The sequence below is a fragment of the Gavia stellata genome, chromosome Z (assembly GCF_030936135.1).
Source record: "Gavia stellata isolate bGavSte3 chromosome Z, bGavSte3.hap2, whole genome shotgun sequence".
NCBI classification, from domain to species: Eukaryota; Metazoa; Chordata; class Aves; order Gaviiformes; family Gaviidae; genus Gavia; species Gavia stellata.
Genome location: NC_082637.1, coordinates 20,997,418 through 21,016,911, shown reverse-complemented (window position 1 = coordinate 21,016,911; position 19,494 = coordinate 20,997,418). Strand labels below are relative to the sequence as shown.

The 19,494-nt window shown below is 42.5% G+C and overlaps 1 protein-coding gene across 1 annotated transcript in view; it reads right to left on the bottom strand.

Annotated features, from left to right (window-relative positions):
- The window catches only part of MAP3K1 (mitogen-activated protein kinase kinase kinase 1), a 64,556-nt gene extending 45,563 nt beyond the window's left edge, over positions 1-18,993 (bottom strand). The window contains exon 1 of the mRNA XM_059833732.1: positions 18,503-18,993. Within this exon, the coding sequence (XP_059689715.1) occupies positions 18,503-18,978 (476 nt within the window). The 5' untranslated portion in view covers positions 18,979-18,993. The remainder of the gene's footprint in view (positions 1-18,502) is intronic.
- Positions 18,994-19,494: the final 501 nt, after the last annotated feature.

Genomic DNA, 19,494 nt, shown 5'->3' with positions numbered 1-19,494 from the left:
AAAGATAGTTACTAACGGAAGTTAAAGACGACTTCATAAGTACTCCTTCCCTTGCAGAATTGGGGAATGAAAAAAACATTTTGCAGAAGTCAGCTGCAAGCTTTCCGTTTCTCTTATCTGACTAAGAAAAAAACCCTTCTCTTTCCTGTTGTAGCACACAAAAATCTGTGAAAACTCAGTTCATGGGAGGCAGAAATCTGGAAAAAAGAAGTTATTTTCAAGTGCTGTTCTAACATCTGAGCACATTTTATGAAGCAATTCTTTTTCTATAGACCATTATATTCAAAAAACCAAAACAGTTGGACAATGTAGAAACACAGCTGCTTATTTCAACAGTTATAAAAAGGGAAATGCATGTGTGACAGTCTTGCATGACTTTTGCACTGATTTGTTACAAATAGCACAGTACACCGTTAACTCAACTTAAAGTACATAACAGTTAAATAAATCACAGAATCACTAGGGTTGGAAAACACCTGTAAGATCATCAAGTCCAACCATCAACCCAACACCACCATGCCCACTAATCCATGTCCCACAATGCCTCGTCCACACATTCCTTGAACACCTCCAGGGATGGTGACTCCACCACCTCCCTGGGCAGCCTGTTCCAGTGCTTCACTGCTCTCTCAGTAAAGAAATTTTTCCTAATACCCAGCCTGAACCTCCCCTGGTGCAACTTGAGGCCATTTCCTCTTGTCCTGTCACTCATCACTTGGGAGAAGAGACCAACACCCACCTCTCTGCAACCTCCTTTCAGGTAACTGTAGAGAGTGATAAGGTCTCCCCTCAGCCTCCTCTTCTCCAGGATAAACAACCTCAGTTCCCTCAGCCGCTCCTCATAAGACTTGTTCTCCAGACCCCTCACCAGCTTCGTCGCCCTTCTCTGGACACGCTCCAGCACCTCAATGTCCTTCTTGTAGTGAGGGGCCCAAAACGGAACACAGTATTCGAGGTGCGGCCTCACCAGAGCCGAGTACAGGGGCACGATCACCTCCCTACTCCTGCTGGCCACACCATTTCTGATACAGGCCAGGATGCCGTTGGCCTTCTTGGCCACCTGGGCACACTGTTGGCTCATATTCAGCCGGCTGCCAACCAGCACCCCCAGGTCCTTTTCTGCAGGGCAGCTTTCCAGCCACTCTTCCCCAAGCCTGTAGCATTGCATGGGGTTGTTGTGACCCAAGTGCAGGACCCGGCACTTGGCCTTGTTGAACCTCATACAATTGGCCTGGGCCCATCCATCCAGCCTGTCCAGATCCCTCTGCAGAGCCTTCCTACCTTCGAGCAGATCAACACTCCCACCCAACTTGGTGTCACCTGCAAACTTGCTGAGGGAGCACTCAATCCCCTCATCCAGAACATCGATAAAAATATTAAACAGGACTGGTCCCAAAACTGAGCCCTGGGGGACTCCGCTTGTGGCCAGCTGCCAACTGGATTTGACTCCATTCACCACAACTCTCTGGGCTCGGCCATCCAGCCAGTTTTTTACCCAGTGAAGAGTGCACCTGTCTAAGCCACGAGTCACCAGCTTCTCCAGGAGAATACTGTGGGAGACAGTGTCGAAGGCTTTGCTAAAATCCAGGCAGACAACATCCACAGCCTTTCCCTCATCCACTGGGTGGGTCACCTGGTCATAGAAGGAGATGAGGTTGGTCAAGCAGGACCTGCCCTTCATGAACCCGTGCTGGCTGGGCCTTATCCCTTGGTTGTCCTGCACGTGCCCTGTGAGCTCCCTCAGGATGAACCTCTTCATAATCTTCCCCAGCACCTTAATAGGTATGATCAGCACGGAACTGAATTTTACTATGCTACCCAATCTGTTGCAATTCTGCTTCTCCTTAGACAAGTAAATAAACAAGTTACTACAATAGAGCTGTTAAGACCACAACAGGAAGCATTTCACCGACATCAGGACTTTGTTTCCTTGCACTGCAGAATATACTCACTGGGACCATTCTTTGCAGAAAGCATTTGGTTACTTTGTGTCAAGTCCACAGCAAATTCACCATCCGCTATAGATTCAGCTGCATGAGATAAGCTAAAAAACAGCACAAGGGACTTGTTACCTGCAATTTATCTCAGAAGACTTTTACAGCAGTATTTTTGAAAGTTCATCTAGGGGCAACAAACGCAGACCTGCCTTTTTTTCCAGGAGAGTTGTTTTACAGTTCACAAAACACAAGTATTTCTCCTATAAAAATTATCCTCTTTACAGCAAAAGAAACCTTCTCTCATTCACATACAACACATCTAAGTTGAAAGTGGTACAGTAAAGAAAACATTAGCTAATTTGGGAGATGTTACTATGTAAGTAGCAGCTGGCTGTTCCATTTGAAATTTACCAGCTCCAGTTTCACAGTGCATTAAAGAGTAAACTACTTACATATCCACAGGAGAGCATACCATACTCTCTTCCTCAGTCCAGGACCCAATAAGCAAAGAGTGGTGTTCACATCTATCTAACAGCATTAATTTAAAAGCAATGTTCTTACTGAGAAGAAAGCAGAGCATGAGATCTAGGCCATGCATGAAAGTCTTGCCAACAAAAAATTATCAATGTGTGAAGCAAGTTAGTTTTCTGGAGTTTTTATTTTAGTTTACTCAGTCAAAATATCCATAGTTTTGCTCCCTTATGAAGGGCAGCAGAATTCAAATGCATGAAAATAAGCAAAAATGTCTATGTCTAATTTAACACAATGCACAAGTGCCACTAGTGTCTGGGGGGATGGGGGAGGAAGTTATCCTTGTCTGAGTCTTTTTCCGGTTTCATGTATTCATCAGTTAGTACAATTATAAGCAAACAAGATGACATTCCGCTGTGTATCCCTTCAGTGCTTCACAAATTTATTTGATCATTAAAAGCAAGGCTTCTAGTGTAAAACATACTGAAACATATTTTTAACTTGCCATCAGATCAAAAACATTACAGCTACACTGATATTAATGGCAGCCCCACAAATCGATCAAGCAATTCTATCTAAGTAAGCAAGCAAACAAGTAACATTAAATATGGAAGAAAAAAATGCAAACAAGAAAGTCTTGAAACAATATCAGAGAAATTTAAAAGATACCACTCCAATATCTGTATCCCCCCCGCATGAAAAGAACCCAAAACAACCCACAAACAACCTATATATTCTTTCCTTGCACTTTATTCCATGTATTCAAGTATCTCATAATTGCCACTGTGCCACAGAGGTACATGCCCAAGTTTGCTGGTAAACTCCTTGCTTATCAATAGGCAATGAAATAAATTGAAACAGGAGACTGAAGCACTGTTTTTCCAGGAAGTGCTAAAAATCAGACATGACAATAATTCTTTGACACTATTTAGGCATTTTTGTGAAGTAATTCCTGATATAGGCAATTATGCCATACTATCACAATTATTACACTATTCCTCATTCCCATGAGCTGGAACTGCACTACTCAGCAATATTTCACTTGTGAAACCAACCCATACGGCTGGCCTGAAAGGCATTCTTACTTCTGCTGGGTCCAAAAATTTCCTGACTGACATGAGTCTGTGAGGTCTGCTTCAATTTTCCCCCTCCTTCATTTGGAATAAAGCATTTCAAACATTAAAAAAAGAAGTAAATACTAGATTGAAGCTGTGGAATAAGTTTAAATTAAAACCTCAATATTCGTTTCTCACCTTTTTTAACCACTACTCTTCAAAAGTGGCTTCCAGATTTCTCACTTCATAGCAAATCCTGCATGGTGTTTTTATGCCAGTGTATCTAGGACACATTTCTAACTCAAATGGTAAATGGTTATCCAATGGAAAATTTCATACCAATCTGCAGGTTAAGATTTGTGCATCTGCAATGAAAGCAAACTGCATAATTCTACAATTTCTCTGATCTTAAAACCTTAATAAAATATCCCAGCAAATAAAAAAACTAAGTATGTTGCAGGACCTCCTTGGCAGTAGACACTGTTCAGAAACATTTCATAAATTTAAGGGGTTTTAAATAACAGTATTAGACCTGGACACAGGTGTAATTAAGGAAGAATATCTTATATATAATAAAATATATGTCTTTCAAACATATTTTTTTGCAGCTACAAGAACAGCTTTATTTAAATCAGCATTCCTTGGGTGCCTGTGCTTTCAGGAAAAAAGCCAAAATCAGAAACTCACCTCCCAAAATTTAGTACAGAACCTAATTACAGAAATACTTTTTTCCTTAACTTTCACCCATATGGAAAATACTTAAAACATGCGTACAACAAAGGCAAACCCAGAAGAATAGGCCATAAATGTCAATGCTGAACCAGCTCCAGATTTTCAGTAAAGCCAAGACCTATCTCTTTTCTTCTCCACATCCCACTGTCAGACACAAATCCCTACCATAACAGACTACAAGTTTTGAGGCTGGCTGAGAAACCATTTTCTCTTACAAAAGGTCCAAAAGCCTGATCTCGTTTGCAAGTGTTGCCATTTCACTTTGGGACTAAGCTAGAAGAGAGTTCCTCAGTCACTTCACAGCACTAAATTCACCAATTGAGATACTCTTTCTGCACTGCAGTTTTAACGGGAATTTCTGAAACTAGTGCCATACATTCCTGCAGCAAATTTTCACTTCAATTTATTACCAGTTTCTCATGAAGATTCTCCAGTAGTTTTGAACACCATGATGCCCTAAAATAAGAAAGGCACTAAGTGAATCTATGCTTTCAACTGTGTCTTAATTTGTTTTCCAGAGCTTTTCCAGTTCATTTTATTTCAGTGGTCTAAGGGAAGGTTAAACTAACATTGACTGAATGTTGCATTTTTGTTCAAAACCATTTTATAATTTCTTCATGCAACAACAAATTCTAGTCCATTAAAATGACAACCTTAACAAACCTTATCCACCTTCAAATTCAAAAACATTTAACAAAAAGCACCTCAAGCAAATTACATACTTTGAGAAAAGTAAAATTTTGGCATTATTCTCAGAAGACTCTTAGCCACTTCCAACTTCAAATTAATAATGCAAATAATATTTAATATTGTGCACTAAATCCTAAAAAAGTCAGAATTAACCACATCACTTTGAGCAAAGTGGCTGATAAACATACTCTTCTGTTAATTTGTTCCCACTGCCAGCTTCAGAAAAAGAGGGCATTATATTTCTGAAGAAAGTAAAAGAGTACCAGTGACTGCTGCTCTGGATTCTTCCCCTCCCTGCCTTCACATTACAAAAGGTTCCCAATTCATATGGAAGTATCCATAGGAGCAATTTGGTTTTCTAAAAAGAATGCCAAGCCTCCAGAGCTGTTACCAAATCTAGGCTTCACATTTAAGTAACTAATTCTATATTTCAACTGTATTTAAAAATCCAACCTTCACTTTCTGCATAAACAATTAAAATCAGAGAGGGCACAGCAAAGAAAAAAGAACAGAAGATGCATTCATCTCCAGAAAATACATAAATCAAATACTGACAAGAGAAATTCAGAACTATTAATTGAAATTTAAAAGAAATCTGCGTGTTGTCCACACTCCACAATCTGAGGATTTAAAATCAGAATCCATATAAAAATTAGTAGCAATCTAAAGCAGAGCAGGGGTTTTTTTAAGCAACACATTTAAAGATAAGAAACACAAACCACAAACTAGGACTGTGACTTGAAGCAGTAATACCTACTATAATAATTAAATAGTCATAAAAATGTGGGAAATAAGAGTGCAAGATTTCACCGAACCAACTTAAGAAAGGGGAAATTATTCCCCTTGTTATGGAGGAAATATCTTTCACCCAAAGGAAATCAGTAATAACAACTGAATCTGAAAGTAATTCCCTGAGGTGCTACCAAGAAAGCTGTTACTCATCAGCTGTGCTTCATCATATGAAAGAATAAAGGAGCAACAAATTAAACAGGTGATTGCCAAGCAGTCTGATCAGTGTGGCAGCTGTATTAGTTTATAGTTCCATTTGTGACCATCCTGCTGTGTTATGACTCCTCTGAATGGACTTTCAACCTTAGTTAGAAACAATTTGTGTTAACATGACATAGTAAGACATCTATCCCAGAATTTGTCTGATTATTACAAATTCGTACTCCAATTTCATTTTCTCTACTTTGCTACATAATGTAAGTTTTACTTTGAAAGAATAAAGAAGTGGGGAAAAATCCACACCTCTTACAACTCTGGAAGGTGCTCTAGTTTAATGGCATTGTCACATACTAAGAGATTACAGAAGGAATCTTATGTCAAAGCCATGCATGATCAGGTGTCTCACAAGTTTAACGACCACCACTGAAACGTCTGCAGTATGCTGATTTTAAAGGTGAATGAAAAACATACTATTCTGAAAGACCTTCACAAGACAAATGTCTAAGAAAATAGGATGTAAAAAGCATTTGCTTTAACAGAGATCCTTATTAAATTTTAATAAAATATTCAAAGATTAAGCAAACGTGTGATTACTAAAGATGTCAGACTCATTTTACTTCTTACCATGAGGACTTGTATCACAGCAGCAGCCTCTCAAAAATGGGACAGTAAGTGAGAAAGCAGTCTCACTTCTTTAAACAGGTAGGTAAGTGCTTTTCAAATCACTAAGAAATTACATCACATATATAAAAGACCAGAAATAAAAACTAGTTTCCAGGAAACACTGGTGGAACTACAGTTGGGGGAAGTCTGTGTGTGAAACAAGTCATGCCCTTGTGTCTTACTAATGGACTGTTTATGGAAATACTTCAACAAGTTAATCTTATACTAGGTACTGGAAGGGACCTGGCTGTGAACTAGAAGCTGAAGACTGATGTCACTCATTGAATTAATCGTTACAGTAAACCGACAGGCAACCTGTGACTAGGGTGACGGAGCCCGAAGTCCATGCAGACGTCAGAAGGAAGACACACCTTTGTAATGGAGTTGGAACAAGGCTGACTTCAGCCTGGACTGCACAGGACCAGTGAAGAACACACTGTCACATAATCCTATCCTGAAAAACTAAAGGCATTTGCATAGTCAGCTTCAGTCATATTTCTAACAACAAATACTAGGTGAACATTCAGACACAGGACCCACACTGTATCTCTTTGAACACTGCAGACAGGGAAGGTCAACACTTTCAGAAGACAGCCTTCCCACCTACTTGCTTAGCAAGTCTGGGTTAAGCATTAGCCAGCTAGACACACATCTACACAAAGTTAGAAGCAAGCTGCTGTACGAATATAGAACAGCACAGTTCTCAATTCTTAGACCCTGACTGCCCATTCGCAGCCTCTGAAGAACTAATGTAGTTAAACTGAAAGAGTTAAACATTTTAAATCCTGTAATTATATAGATCATTTTAGTGACTGAAGTAAGTATACAGTAACCCAACTAATCCTTATCAAAAGTTACCATGGTAAGAACCAGCTACACTAAGCACTTCCCTTGTGAGAGCCAGCTTTATCCCCTCCCAGTTATAAAAACATGCCATTTATTTGAACATGGAAAGGGAGTAACAGTGCTAGACCCATATTGTCTCATTTCCCATTTCCTTTTAGGTATGAAAATGCAGACCTTGTCACAATAAGGCTCAGAAATGCAATGAAGCAGACATTGGGCCTTCAGGAGAGAAAGTGAGATGTTGGTTCTCTAAAGTGAACTTAGGGGGGGAAAAAGGGCAAGTTCTACGTAGTATTTTTTATTTTCCGAAAGTCATTGTAAAGAAACCTGAGGAAAGATTAGATAGAACAACTGTTACTGACAAATGCCAAAACTTTGCCCAATTATAACTACAATGAAAACTTTGACTGCATTTATGGTTATGCACTCATTTTTTGTGGTTTCAAGCAAAAAAAAAAGTTTTAAAAATTTCTTTAGGGCAAAATCCATAGGCCTGCTTCGTGCCTCCACCAAATAATAAATTTATTTGTCATCATGTTTGCTGCATGAGAAAGTGTTTTGAAATCTGGAGGCAATGGTGTCTTCTCCCCCAGGTGTTAACCGAAAACACTTAATGTAAAAAAGAGCCTGTCCTTCTTAAGGTACCGCCTCCCATAACATGAGCTGTGTTCTCCCCACAGAGGGGAGACAGAGCACAGCTGGTCCCAACTAGTATAACCAGTAGAGCTGCTCTTCTGTACAGATGACATTTCACAGATCTGAAAATGCTGCAATTGCATAAATCAGTTCTCCATCTGTTTTTGGCTTTGTTCCAATCCAGTTTATCTACTTAGTAGCTGTGCAAATCAGGGAGAGCCCTTTTGGCTTTATGATCAGAGAAACTTAATGTACATTTTGTACCAATGGTAACAAGAGAAGGTAAATTTGATCAGTAGCCTTCCCCTTACAAACATTAATTGGAATAGAGATGAATTATTTCCCAACAAGCCAGAAGCAGCAAACTGAGTATTTTTTCAAAATCTTATAGCTATACTTAAGGATCCATTTGTAGTTAAAAAGGTCCTAGGTATATTAAAGAAAAAAGGGAAAAAGGAAAAACAATAATATTTTTACTTTTGACAACTTTCACTGTTATATCCTTTGAATCAGGGTTTTAATCATGATAAAAACATACCATTTTTAGATATTTCACAAACCAGCATGTACCAAAACACTATCAGCATGGCCTAGGCAGAAGCAACCTAAGAGTGCTACACATACGTAAATTGAAACACACATTTGTATATGGAGATTCTGTTAGAACCAGGAGGTCTTGCAGTTTGTAACACACACTACAATACCAGATCTTGCATCCTTCTTCCCCAAGCTCTATAGGCATCTGCTGCCTGAAGCATCAGAGATGGTCCACCTTGCTAACCTTATGAGTTCCATACCAAATTTTATGTAGCTGAGGGCCACAAGATGCACAGCACTTACCTAGTCATCAGGAGTACAACAGGTTTTATGCTAGCATCACCCTGGTGCCAGTAGCTTGACAGAGCTGACAAGCAGAGAAACTTCACTCAGAACCCTGCAAAAGTCACACCTAAGTCCAAGGTGGGCATAGTGGTAATTCGGGTCCTGATTTTCCTCTCAACTGGGACTCATGTTTTGAACAAAACACAGATTAGAGAAGTTTCACCTCTCAGTGATAAACCTTGCTTAAGGCACCAATACCACAAATGGGATAGGTACACAAGAAGTGAACACTTGCTCACAAAAAATATGAATAAAGCCTATAAGGCTCTACCATTACTCTATCATGGGTTTTACTAGAAGCTCACTCACAGGATTAAAACCTGTATTTTTGTTTAAGTCCCAGCTATTTATGGTTAATTATGTCTCAACTACTTATGCACAGGCGAGTACTTTAAAGACAGTGGAAATACTTATGCATACAGGTAAGCTCTGCCTGGAAAGAAATATTTGTAAAAAAATTATTTGTCAAATCGGAAAACATCAGAAACCCATTTTGATGAAGCTCCTATGGAACTTTGTTTATGTGGTAGAAGCTGGTAGATTTCCTACTAGTTCCCCTCGCTAGCCCCTCAGCCATCCACCCTGTGGGCTGAAAGGAAGCCAAAAGCCTAAAAGTTCTGATTGTGCTCTCCCCTGCAGTCCTGATTCCCAGGGTCTACAAGTGGCCTGCCCTGGCACTGTACCTATATTCCCATTTGCAGTCAATTTTAAAATACAGGAATGTAATTCATACATAGGTGATTTCAAAACACCAAAGCAATTGTCCTTCCCCACTTGGCTTTGCTGGGCATCCTCACTAGTGGCAGAACTGTAAAATACACTACAAACATGAGGCTCAGAGCAGGTCAGAACAAGCAAACAGTAGAGCATACTAATTTTCTGCTGAGATACTAAGGGGAATTATATACTTCAGCATATTTACTAGGACAAGATGGTTTACTATGGTACCTGAACATGCTGGAACTTCACCACATGCTTAAAAGACAAAACTGAAGGTATAGTAGCACTGTTTCTCTTACCATACGTACACGTAACTTTCTAAAGAGCTAATCTATACTCCAAAATTTTCAATGTAAATAACATAATTTTAAGACCAAGTATAATTATACTCCAAATGAGTTTAGAAAGATGAACATTAAACTGTTTCATTAGTTTAATATCATTAATTAGAGAAAATAGGGGAAAGATCTGGTTAAAGACAGTACCTTTCTGAGAAATGCTAGAGTTTTCACAAAGGTTTGTGATGTTATTAGTAAACTTATACAGAGTATCCCAAGAGCAACAGCCAAGGGAAGTTACTGACACTGATGTATTTGGTACAGACAGTAAACATTTGAATGAGATGTAATCAAGACCTTTCTCATGGACATCTCATAGTGCAAATTTCAGCTCAAAGCTCTCCAACAATTTTTTTTTCCCCTCCTTCGGAAAGGGAAGCCCAGCTTCCACTGTAGAAAAGAAACAGAATTTGTAGGAGAGTTTAGGAGCACAGCCTGCAAACCTTGTCTTCTTTCATGGATAGAGAAAAGCTTGGTCCGAGAAATTCTTTTGGGCTGAAACGATGAGCACCCCAGGTACAAGGAAACACTTCACATTTGTTTATTCTACTGATCTGCTGCTTTCTAACCCTTTCCCCCATTTTTTCCATTCCCAAGAGAGTCACTTGGACCCATCTGGCTTTGAAGCACCTACACACGGAAAAAGCTTTCTTTTTAAGAATTGAATCCTTTACTACCAACAATATTGCTGAAATGAGTGACAACAGTAACCATTTTGAATGGAGGCATGCTGACCGGCAGCAGAAGCCAAAAGCAACGGTCAGACATTACACCACTGTAACCCACTGCAGTAGTTCTAAACTGCCCTGTATCACCTAAGCCAAACGCTTTGCCAATCGTTAACATTTGTACTCACGCAGCTTGCTGAGGGTATCAGTGTATGTTGGTTTACAATACTGAATACGTCCTTACATGAAAGCATCTTACAACTTCGCACAGATGGAAGATGTCTTAGTTGAATCCAAAATATTTTATTATGCAGTTCCCTGATGGGGATTATCTGCCTTCTTCCCGCAAAAAAGGCAGTCTGAGTGTCAGTCTGCATGTCAATCTTCACAATGAGAGAAGCCAAATAGATCAGTCATCCAATCTTTTCTGTATCAGTTTGGCACAATGCACTTCTAAAATGACAACCCTGAGGACTGGTAGAGAGCAAACCAGACAAAGATCTGCATGGCTTAAGGAGTTTCATTTCAAGCCTTTTTGTACACAAGGCGGGGGGGCAGGGGGCAGCGGCTGGAGGAGGGAGCTCCTTCTCCTCCCTCTTCCTGTAATACTGGCTTAAAACAAATACAGAAAGCAATCTGCATGTCTTTAAGACCTCTTCCCCACCTACCGCTGCTCTTCCTCCCAAGAGCCTGTGGGACAGATAAGAAACATGCAGTTGCAACTGAAAGTAAATTCTTGTCAGGGGAAGAAACTGGAACTCTCAGTTAATTTTAGGAAGATGCGCAAAGAAGCTGTGAACAAGCCCGTGTGGAGCAGAACATACCAGTGCAGGAGATCCTGGCTGTAACCTTGGAGGTTCAAAGAGAAAGCTAGTTCTCCTGGTAACAGTGATCTTGCCAGAAGTCAGCAGCTACCACTGCAGGGCAGGCACTGAAAAGCCTGGCTGTGTTTGCTGGGCAGTCTAGAAGAACCAGTTTCCACACTTAACATGGAAAACCTAATAGAAACCCCAGTGTTTCCTACAGGCGGGGGCATCCAATGCACCTGCAGAGATCAGGAAACCTCCTGTACTGAGCTGTTCATTACAAATAAGTGTAGAACTTACAATTAAAAACCCAGCAAACTAATGCCTCTTCTATATTTACAGAAGAGCTCATCTTCTGGAACTATATGCAGATATTATTGAAATAACTTCTTAAAAATAAACTTATGCATATTAATAGAGTTTTAAGAGAAACTCCATTCAGCTCCACTCTATTTAAAAAACAGCTGTCGACACTTCTATTTCAAGTCTGAACTGCCTAAGAACTTTACACAACTATAGGAGCCATCACCTATGGTTTATTTCTATGAAAAATGCAACAAAATTAATATGCAATGTGGATCCTTAATATGGGAGACCCTTTCCAAATTTTTTGAGAATACATTAGCACTGTTTCAGTGAGCTTCTGAGCTAGTCACAACTGCAATATTTCCTTACATTAAGCAAACAAGTCTTTAGTCATAGGCTAGGCATCTGTAGAGGCATTTACTTTAGTGAAATAACAAACATTTCAGATGTATTTTATGGGAACATTTAAGATACTGATTATGTATCTGGTGGTAAAGTTAAAACCTGCAACAAGAGAAAAAATCGAAAGGAATATTAGTATCATACCTGGCAACTTTGCAGTCTAAAAACACGGAAGTAGTAAAAAAAGTGTAAAATATTGATAAACTGACTACACGTGAATTTTCAAAGTACATATTCAGCAACCAGAAGTTAAGGTACTGTCATAATCCAAAGCAATTAGACTATCGTCTTAACCATGACAATAAACAAACACTTGCCTGCTAGAGTGTATTAATCTGACAAGCTCAATAAACTCTACATGAACTGCAAACTGGAGGTCACTACAAGTTTCACCACACATTTCAGATATTTGCATTTTGTATGCCTCTCCACATGCAGAACAGTTAAATATTACCTGTGGTAATGGGGAGACCCTATTATCCACCGAGCTTTGAAGCTTCCCTTTTAAATACAAAGAATTACAAAAAATAAAATTCTGCAGGCATTTATTGGCAGTAGAATGGGAGGTAACACTGTCAATTTGTTTAAAAAACCAAAACTGTTTCTCAATTTGGTATTATCACAAATTAGATTTTTCTCCTTCAACACTTAAAATAATTATACCAAGCCCTTTCAGTACCTGAAGGGAACAATCCGGGAGATACAAGCATAACAGTCATACAGGACATATAAAAAAACTTCAGGGTATACAAGGGTATTTGAGAGAATTAACTAGTGAAATGAAATGTATATCCATGGGCCAAAACAAGGAGTATTAGTCACATACCTTTGAGGGTTAACTATCAGCTCACAAAAGGACCTGGTCATCATTGCTGACAGCTGAGCAAAGACTCAAAAAGCAAGATGACTGCGTGCTCAAGAAGAGGATGGAAAAGAGCTCAGAAAACAAGATGTCAGATGTGGTCAGATGTCAGTGTGATCTAGCAGACACAATTCATTTTTCAAGCACTCTACTCCCACCTTCCGCAGTGACCCTGGGAAGTTACAAGGACCTGCAGTATCAACAGCAGTGCGAAATCTATTGATGAGAAATAACTAGGGGAGAATTGAAGTCACCTGGCATAATAAGTATATTAGCAGCCATTCCCCTACAAATTAGAATATTAGGACAAGACAGATGAGAACAGTATTACATTATATTTCCGTGAATGATGTGAATACTTTACACTTCAGGGACACAAAAGAAATATATGGAGACAGTGTGAAACAAAGGTAGACTGACTTGAATTCCAGTTTAATCTCATAGCAGAGAAACAGGAATACTCAATGACATTCTAAGTTTAAAGAAAAAGAGAAACACTTTTTGCAAACACCTTCAAACCCTTAGTCATCAGATGCTGAGCACTATCAAAAAATTGGGTGTTTCTGAGCAAATTTGAGAGGGAGTGATGGCTCTATCAGCTTTTATTAAGACCATCTGAAAAATATTTCATTGATTTCCAGACAGAAGGTAAATAATTCCCAACTTCAAATTACTCTTAAGTATCAAGTAAATAGAGGTCCTGAAAAAGCAGCAGATTTTTGTTGGATCTTGGCTGAAAACTGATCTTTAAAAAAAACCCAAACCCCAAAACCCCACAAACCAAGAAACAAACAAAAACCCCCCAAACCCTAAACATATCTTATAGGAAAAAAAATAATCAAGACTATCCACCACTAAGCAGGATTCTCCAGTTCTGCAGCATGGCGAGACAAGAAATTGGAAACTGCAACACACTCAGCCTCTGGGTAAAGATAAAAAAGTGAGGAAAGCAACAGAAAGCAACTTTCCACTTAACCTCGTTCTCCTAGTCACCTAGAGACAAGTACATAGCCCTCTCAAAGCTTGTCTGTCTGCTTTGCCTCAAGCAGAAGAATGAACTGTAATTCTAGAGTTTGAAGTGAGAGCAGAGCAGATAAAAAGTAAAGTAAGACGGCCCTTGGGTCTTTGCAGAGAATCCTCCGAGAACACCGAGATTAGCATTAGAAACTCGGCGCTCAAACCAGGTTTGTTCTCTTATCACCACTACTGCTGAAAACTAGCTTTGCAAGTTTGTTTAAAGAACAGCTACATGGCAACGTATAATTTCTATTTTAAACAAGCTTAAGCCAAGTTTCAGCAATACTGGAAGCCAGCGAAAGCCAACAGCAGCGTTCCCACAGTCGCCCCACCCCCAGCCGCTTGTTTCCACTCCCGCCTCATCCTCTCCAGCACCAGGATAAACTTTTGCGCAGCTGCACCGTTACCTTTACTCCAACTTCAAATGACAACAAACACATTAACACACTAAAAGATCTTGTGAAGTTCAAATCCACCACAGAGAAGAAAAAACTGTTCTTCATATCTTGTACTCTACATGTTCCACCTTTGGGTAAGCACAATTGCGCAGGTATCATCGCACTGAGCAGTACTTAGACTACACTGAGTGACAGTGGAGACTGAACCTTTAGTATCACTAAATCCAGCGAGAAAGCTCCAGATTAGTTAGTTACAATCTATTTACTTTGCATAGGAATAAAGAAACTGCCATACCAGATCAGACCATTTAAGCAGAACCCTACCACTTGCAATAACTAAGAGTGATAAAAATCAGACACCATAGAGGGTGACCCACTTCCAAAAGTACTCTCAAGCCACAGGGCACAGAAGCAGCAGGAAGTGAATTTTCTCTCACGGTAGTATCCAGCTCAAACTGCATGCAGAAAATTTGGTGGCTTATTTAAGCAGCCAGTTAAAAATATCCAGACTTGGTCAAAACACATAAAATTACATTTTACTTAGCTAAGAATACCCAAGGTCAGTAATAAGCTATATTTTTACCTCAGCTACATTTTGACAACACGAACAGAGAAAGTTATCATCATTTCAGTAAAAAAACAAAAGAGTCAAAACTTGGCCATGCTGTGCTTTCACTGCCCAGTCCAATGCTCTCTTAAAGCACTCATGCACTCCTTTGAAAGTCAAAGGTGCTACAAATTGATAAGCAGAGCTAAAATTGACAAGCTTTTACTAGTACACTCGTACATATAGTCAAAACTTCAGCTTTACAGTGCGTCTTTAGTGTCTCTAGCAGACATCAAACAGCAACTGCAGAAAATACAGTATAAATATCTACACAGGTTGTCTTGCAGCTGAACTATCTAACAAGTCTGCCATACCCAGCATACACATTTTCAAATTCAAACACTTAATTTTCACACAAGTCACACAGTACATGGTTACTGTATGCAGAGGAGATGAATTGCAGCACTTCCTGCTTTTCATTTTTACAAAAACATGGTTATGGCAGTATAACTAATCCTGTACTTGGGTATGTAATAAGTCACCTACACCAATTTCAAACACAAACAAACGTCACTTAAAGGGTCTGAATGATTAAAGGAACATTGTTAAGGTTGCAAAGGAGGTGGATTTTGCCTTCATCGATTTCCCTGAAGTTACAAAAAATCATACTACCGTTATCACTGAACTCACTGTTTGGATCTTCTTATATAAACCACATCAATATACTCTCAGTATAGATATGGCATAAGAGGTCAGAAGTGCTTTATATTGAAGCTGCATTTCCTAGTAAAACAACTCCCTCCTCCTCTTACAGTGATACAAAACAATAGCTTACAATGTTCACAGCTTTTAGTGAAAATATTTGCTCTACTGCCATGACAGGCAGAAGGCTTGAAAGTCTAAAGAAAAAAGGTAATATTCACATTTAGGACGTAACAGCAGAGTCAATTTCCCTTCTCAGCTTCATTCTGAGGCTCATGCAGGCCTTCCAGCATAAACAGAAAATCTATTTAAAGAGAAAGTAACTGTAATACCAAAGAGACTGATAGGGGGACTTTGGAGCAAGCACAATATCAGTAGACTCTTACAGGAAAGTACAACTACTGTATTTAAAAACAGAATAGAAAACCTCCACGTAATACATGATTTTGATTATGTCCTTCAGTTTGCCTCTTAATGACACTGACTGGGCAATGGCTGCATGCACAAATTTAATGTGTAATATGCTAACTGTTACTCACATACAAATTAACCTCCCTCCTTTTGCTAGAACAAGTCAATTAATATTACAATAAGAGCAGAGAGTTGTTTTAAATTCTTGATATGTCCTGACAAATTAGTACTTTGTCTAACATCAGGTTATTGGTAACACAACGTACAGAATTACTGAGGTACTCTACATGAGCATTTATAGGATATTTCTGAAGAACAATTACTATTAATGTTGCCATGTATTTTCAACTGCATTCATGAAAAATTCAAAGTAGACTATCTCACTAAAGTACTAAAGAGAAAAGCACTTGGCATTTAGTATTTTCTATGATGTGTTAACATCCCTAGTTGAATGTCATTTCAACTAGAGCATAGAGAGCATTTAGGAGAAGGGTTTTAACGTGTACACACACTCAAAACACTGACTTGTCCAAATGCAGGTACTTAAAAGTAAGCAAAACTGTCCATGTGAAAGGAAAAAATTCCACAGCTGCTCTGTCATTGCTGCTATGGGACTGACTAGCAAGGATGGACACAGTGTTTCAGCATCAATGCAACATATATTGACTTTCCTGAACCTCTAGTATCAAGCCTAACTCCCACTTGCTATCTCCATGAAAGACTCTGAGTTGTTTTAAACATGTTCCGACACTGATTCTTTATTTTCCTTGAAAGCCATGAAACTGGTTACAATCATATTAAGAAATACAGTACATTATGATTTCATTACTTGATAGAGACAAAGGTGGTGCTAAGAGTCATAGAAAGACAAGTTACTCAGTAAAATTCATACACTATTCCCCCCCACCCCCCAACACTTTAAGATTTCCCCCTAATCCTTCTGTAAGTACAGAGGCATTTCTTATCCATTACGACCACACTGAATCAAGTATTTCTACACTGCCCTAGAAATAGACCAAAATCCATCTGAATTGCTGGGAGTTCACATAAACAGGACATTGGACTAGAAAACAGTTCTTATTACGGTAGTCCCAAGATAAGTCAACCTTTAAAAAACATGCTTGTGGTTTAACTGACATAAGACACAAGTGAAAAGAGTACACAAGCCATGTGTCCATATTGGAACTAGATTTCTTACGCAGTTTAAATAATTAGCCAGACAAACTACAAGGCAGCATCAAAATAGGTCCTTGGATGTTAATACTAAGTCCTTAAAGTACACAGTCCACATCAAATAAAACCTTACAAAAAATCCATATGAAATTGTCAACTTCACATCAAAATTACAGTCACTACTGCAGTGCCTTCCCACACACATACCCGTTAGAGCTAATAACTGCATGCTAAAGCTGAAATGTGCTCTAAAGTACTTAAACTGCTTCACCATGGACATGAGTTTGCTTTCATTCTGAATACTTCTACCCACGTCAAACAGGCAGAATACGGGCAGTTCTATAAGATCTCAAGAAAATGGACTTATAAAATAATACATATGGAAGGCAAATATGGGCTACAAACACCAGGGCACTATATGAAACCACTGAAACGTATCACCTAGACTAAACTACCACAAAAATACTTTATCTTGGAAAAACGGAGAGGACGTTTTCCCATCCCCTTGCTAAGAATTAAAGAAATCAGTTCTGCAATACCACGATGCTGCAAATCAGAATTAGACTTCGGAGAAATTCTTTAAAAAAAAAAAAAAGAATCACTCAGTTCTGTGCAGCAAACTGCCAGGACCGCGCAGGAGGCGATCAGGTGCTCGGTGAGCACCCGAAGCAGCCGCACAGCCGCCGCCCGAACCACGGCGCGGCCCCGGCACCGCAGAGCTGCGGGAAGAGTCAACGGGCTCCGCTCGCCCCGAGACCCAATGGCTGACACATCCGGCCCCGGCCCCCGCCACCGCCCCGAACTCACACTTCAGAGCCTTTCGGGACCGCGGCAGAAGTTGAACACAAAAGCACCCCCCGCAAACACACTCGCCACCCCCCGCGGCTCGGCTCCCGCGCAGCCCGACCCGCTCCTCCGGCGCCGGCTGCCGGGCCCCGCGCAGCCCCAGCGCCGCTGACAGCCGCGGGCGGCCGGCGGGGCACCCCGGCGCGGCGGCCACCCCGCCCTCACCCGCGCACCAGGTGCCCCCGCGCCCCGGGGGAAGGCGACGGGTGAGGGCTGCCCGCCGCGCCCCAGCCCTGCGCTCCGCGGGAGGCTGCCGCCGCCCCCGCATCCGCTGCCGGCCCGCGGCCAGGCGGCGACCGGGCGCCCGCGGAGGGGGGGGGGGGGGGCGGGGAACGGGGCACCGGAGCCCACCCGAGCCCTCCCCGCGGGAACAGCCCCGCCGCCGTCGCTGTCACCCGTCGCCGCTCGGGCTCGAGCCCTGCCCACCCCCCCCGGCGCCCCCTCACCTCGCGGGGGGGGACGGCTCCATCCTCCGCTCCGCGGCGGGGTCGGTCCCCGCCGGGCTCCCCGCCGGCAGCGGCTCCAGGAGCTCGGCGCTGCGGCTGGGGGAGGCAGCCGGACTGGCGGGGCTGGAGCGCGGCGGCCCGGGCAGGTAGTGGAGCAGCAGCGTCTCGGGGGGCTCCGGCGAGGAGGAGGAGGAGGCGGCGGCGGCGGCCGGGGCGGCAGCGAGGAAGAGGGGCGCCTCGGGCAGCCGGTCCAGCTCCACGCTCCGCACTTTGCGCAGCTGCTTCCGTCTCCAGTCAGAGCGCTGCTCCCGGCAGCCGCCGCCCGCCTCCCGCAGGAGCCCCCTGCCGCTCCCGGCGACGCTCCCCGCGACCGCGCCGCCCTTCGGGCTCCCGCAGGCGGCGGCGGCGGCCGCCTCCGCGCCGCTGCCCGAGGATAATCCCGACGACGAGGTGCGATTCCCCGCCGCCGCCGCCATTTTCTCTGGCGGGTCACATCGGGCTCCCGAGGATCGGGGGCAGAGGGGGGAGCCACCACTTCGAACCGCTGCGGAAACAGCGTTGCCTGCGCAAACGGCGTAGGAAGGGGGCGGGAGGCGGGTGCGGATTGGTGGCGGCGGGCGGCGCGGGGCGGGGCGGCCGCCTGTAGGTGCAGCGGGGCGGGACCGCGCGGCGCCCCGCCCCGGCCGCCCCCGCGCAGGTGTCGGCGGTTGGAGGGAGACGTGCCGGCGCCGCGCCCGCTCGGCAGGGGCAGGATCTGGCCCGGGACGGGACGGGACGGGACGGGTCGGGTCGGGCCGGGTCGGGCCCCGCCGCGCCGCGCCGCGCCGCGCCGCGCCGCGCCGGGCGGCGGTAATAAGAGATATTACCCGCGGCGGGGGTCCGGCGGCCCCGGGGCGGGGGTCCGCGGCGCGGGCCAGCCGCCGATCCGTGAGGCGCTGAGGCGCGGGGAAACCCCTCCCGAAACTCGGGCCGGCTCCGGGCGGCGCCGCGCC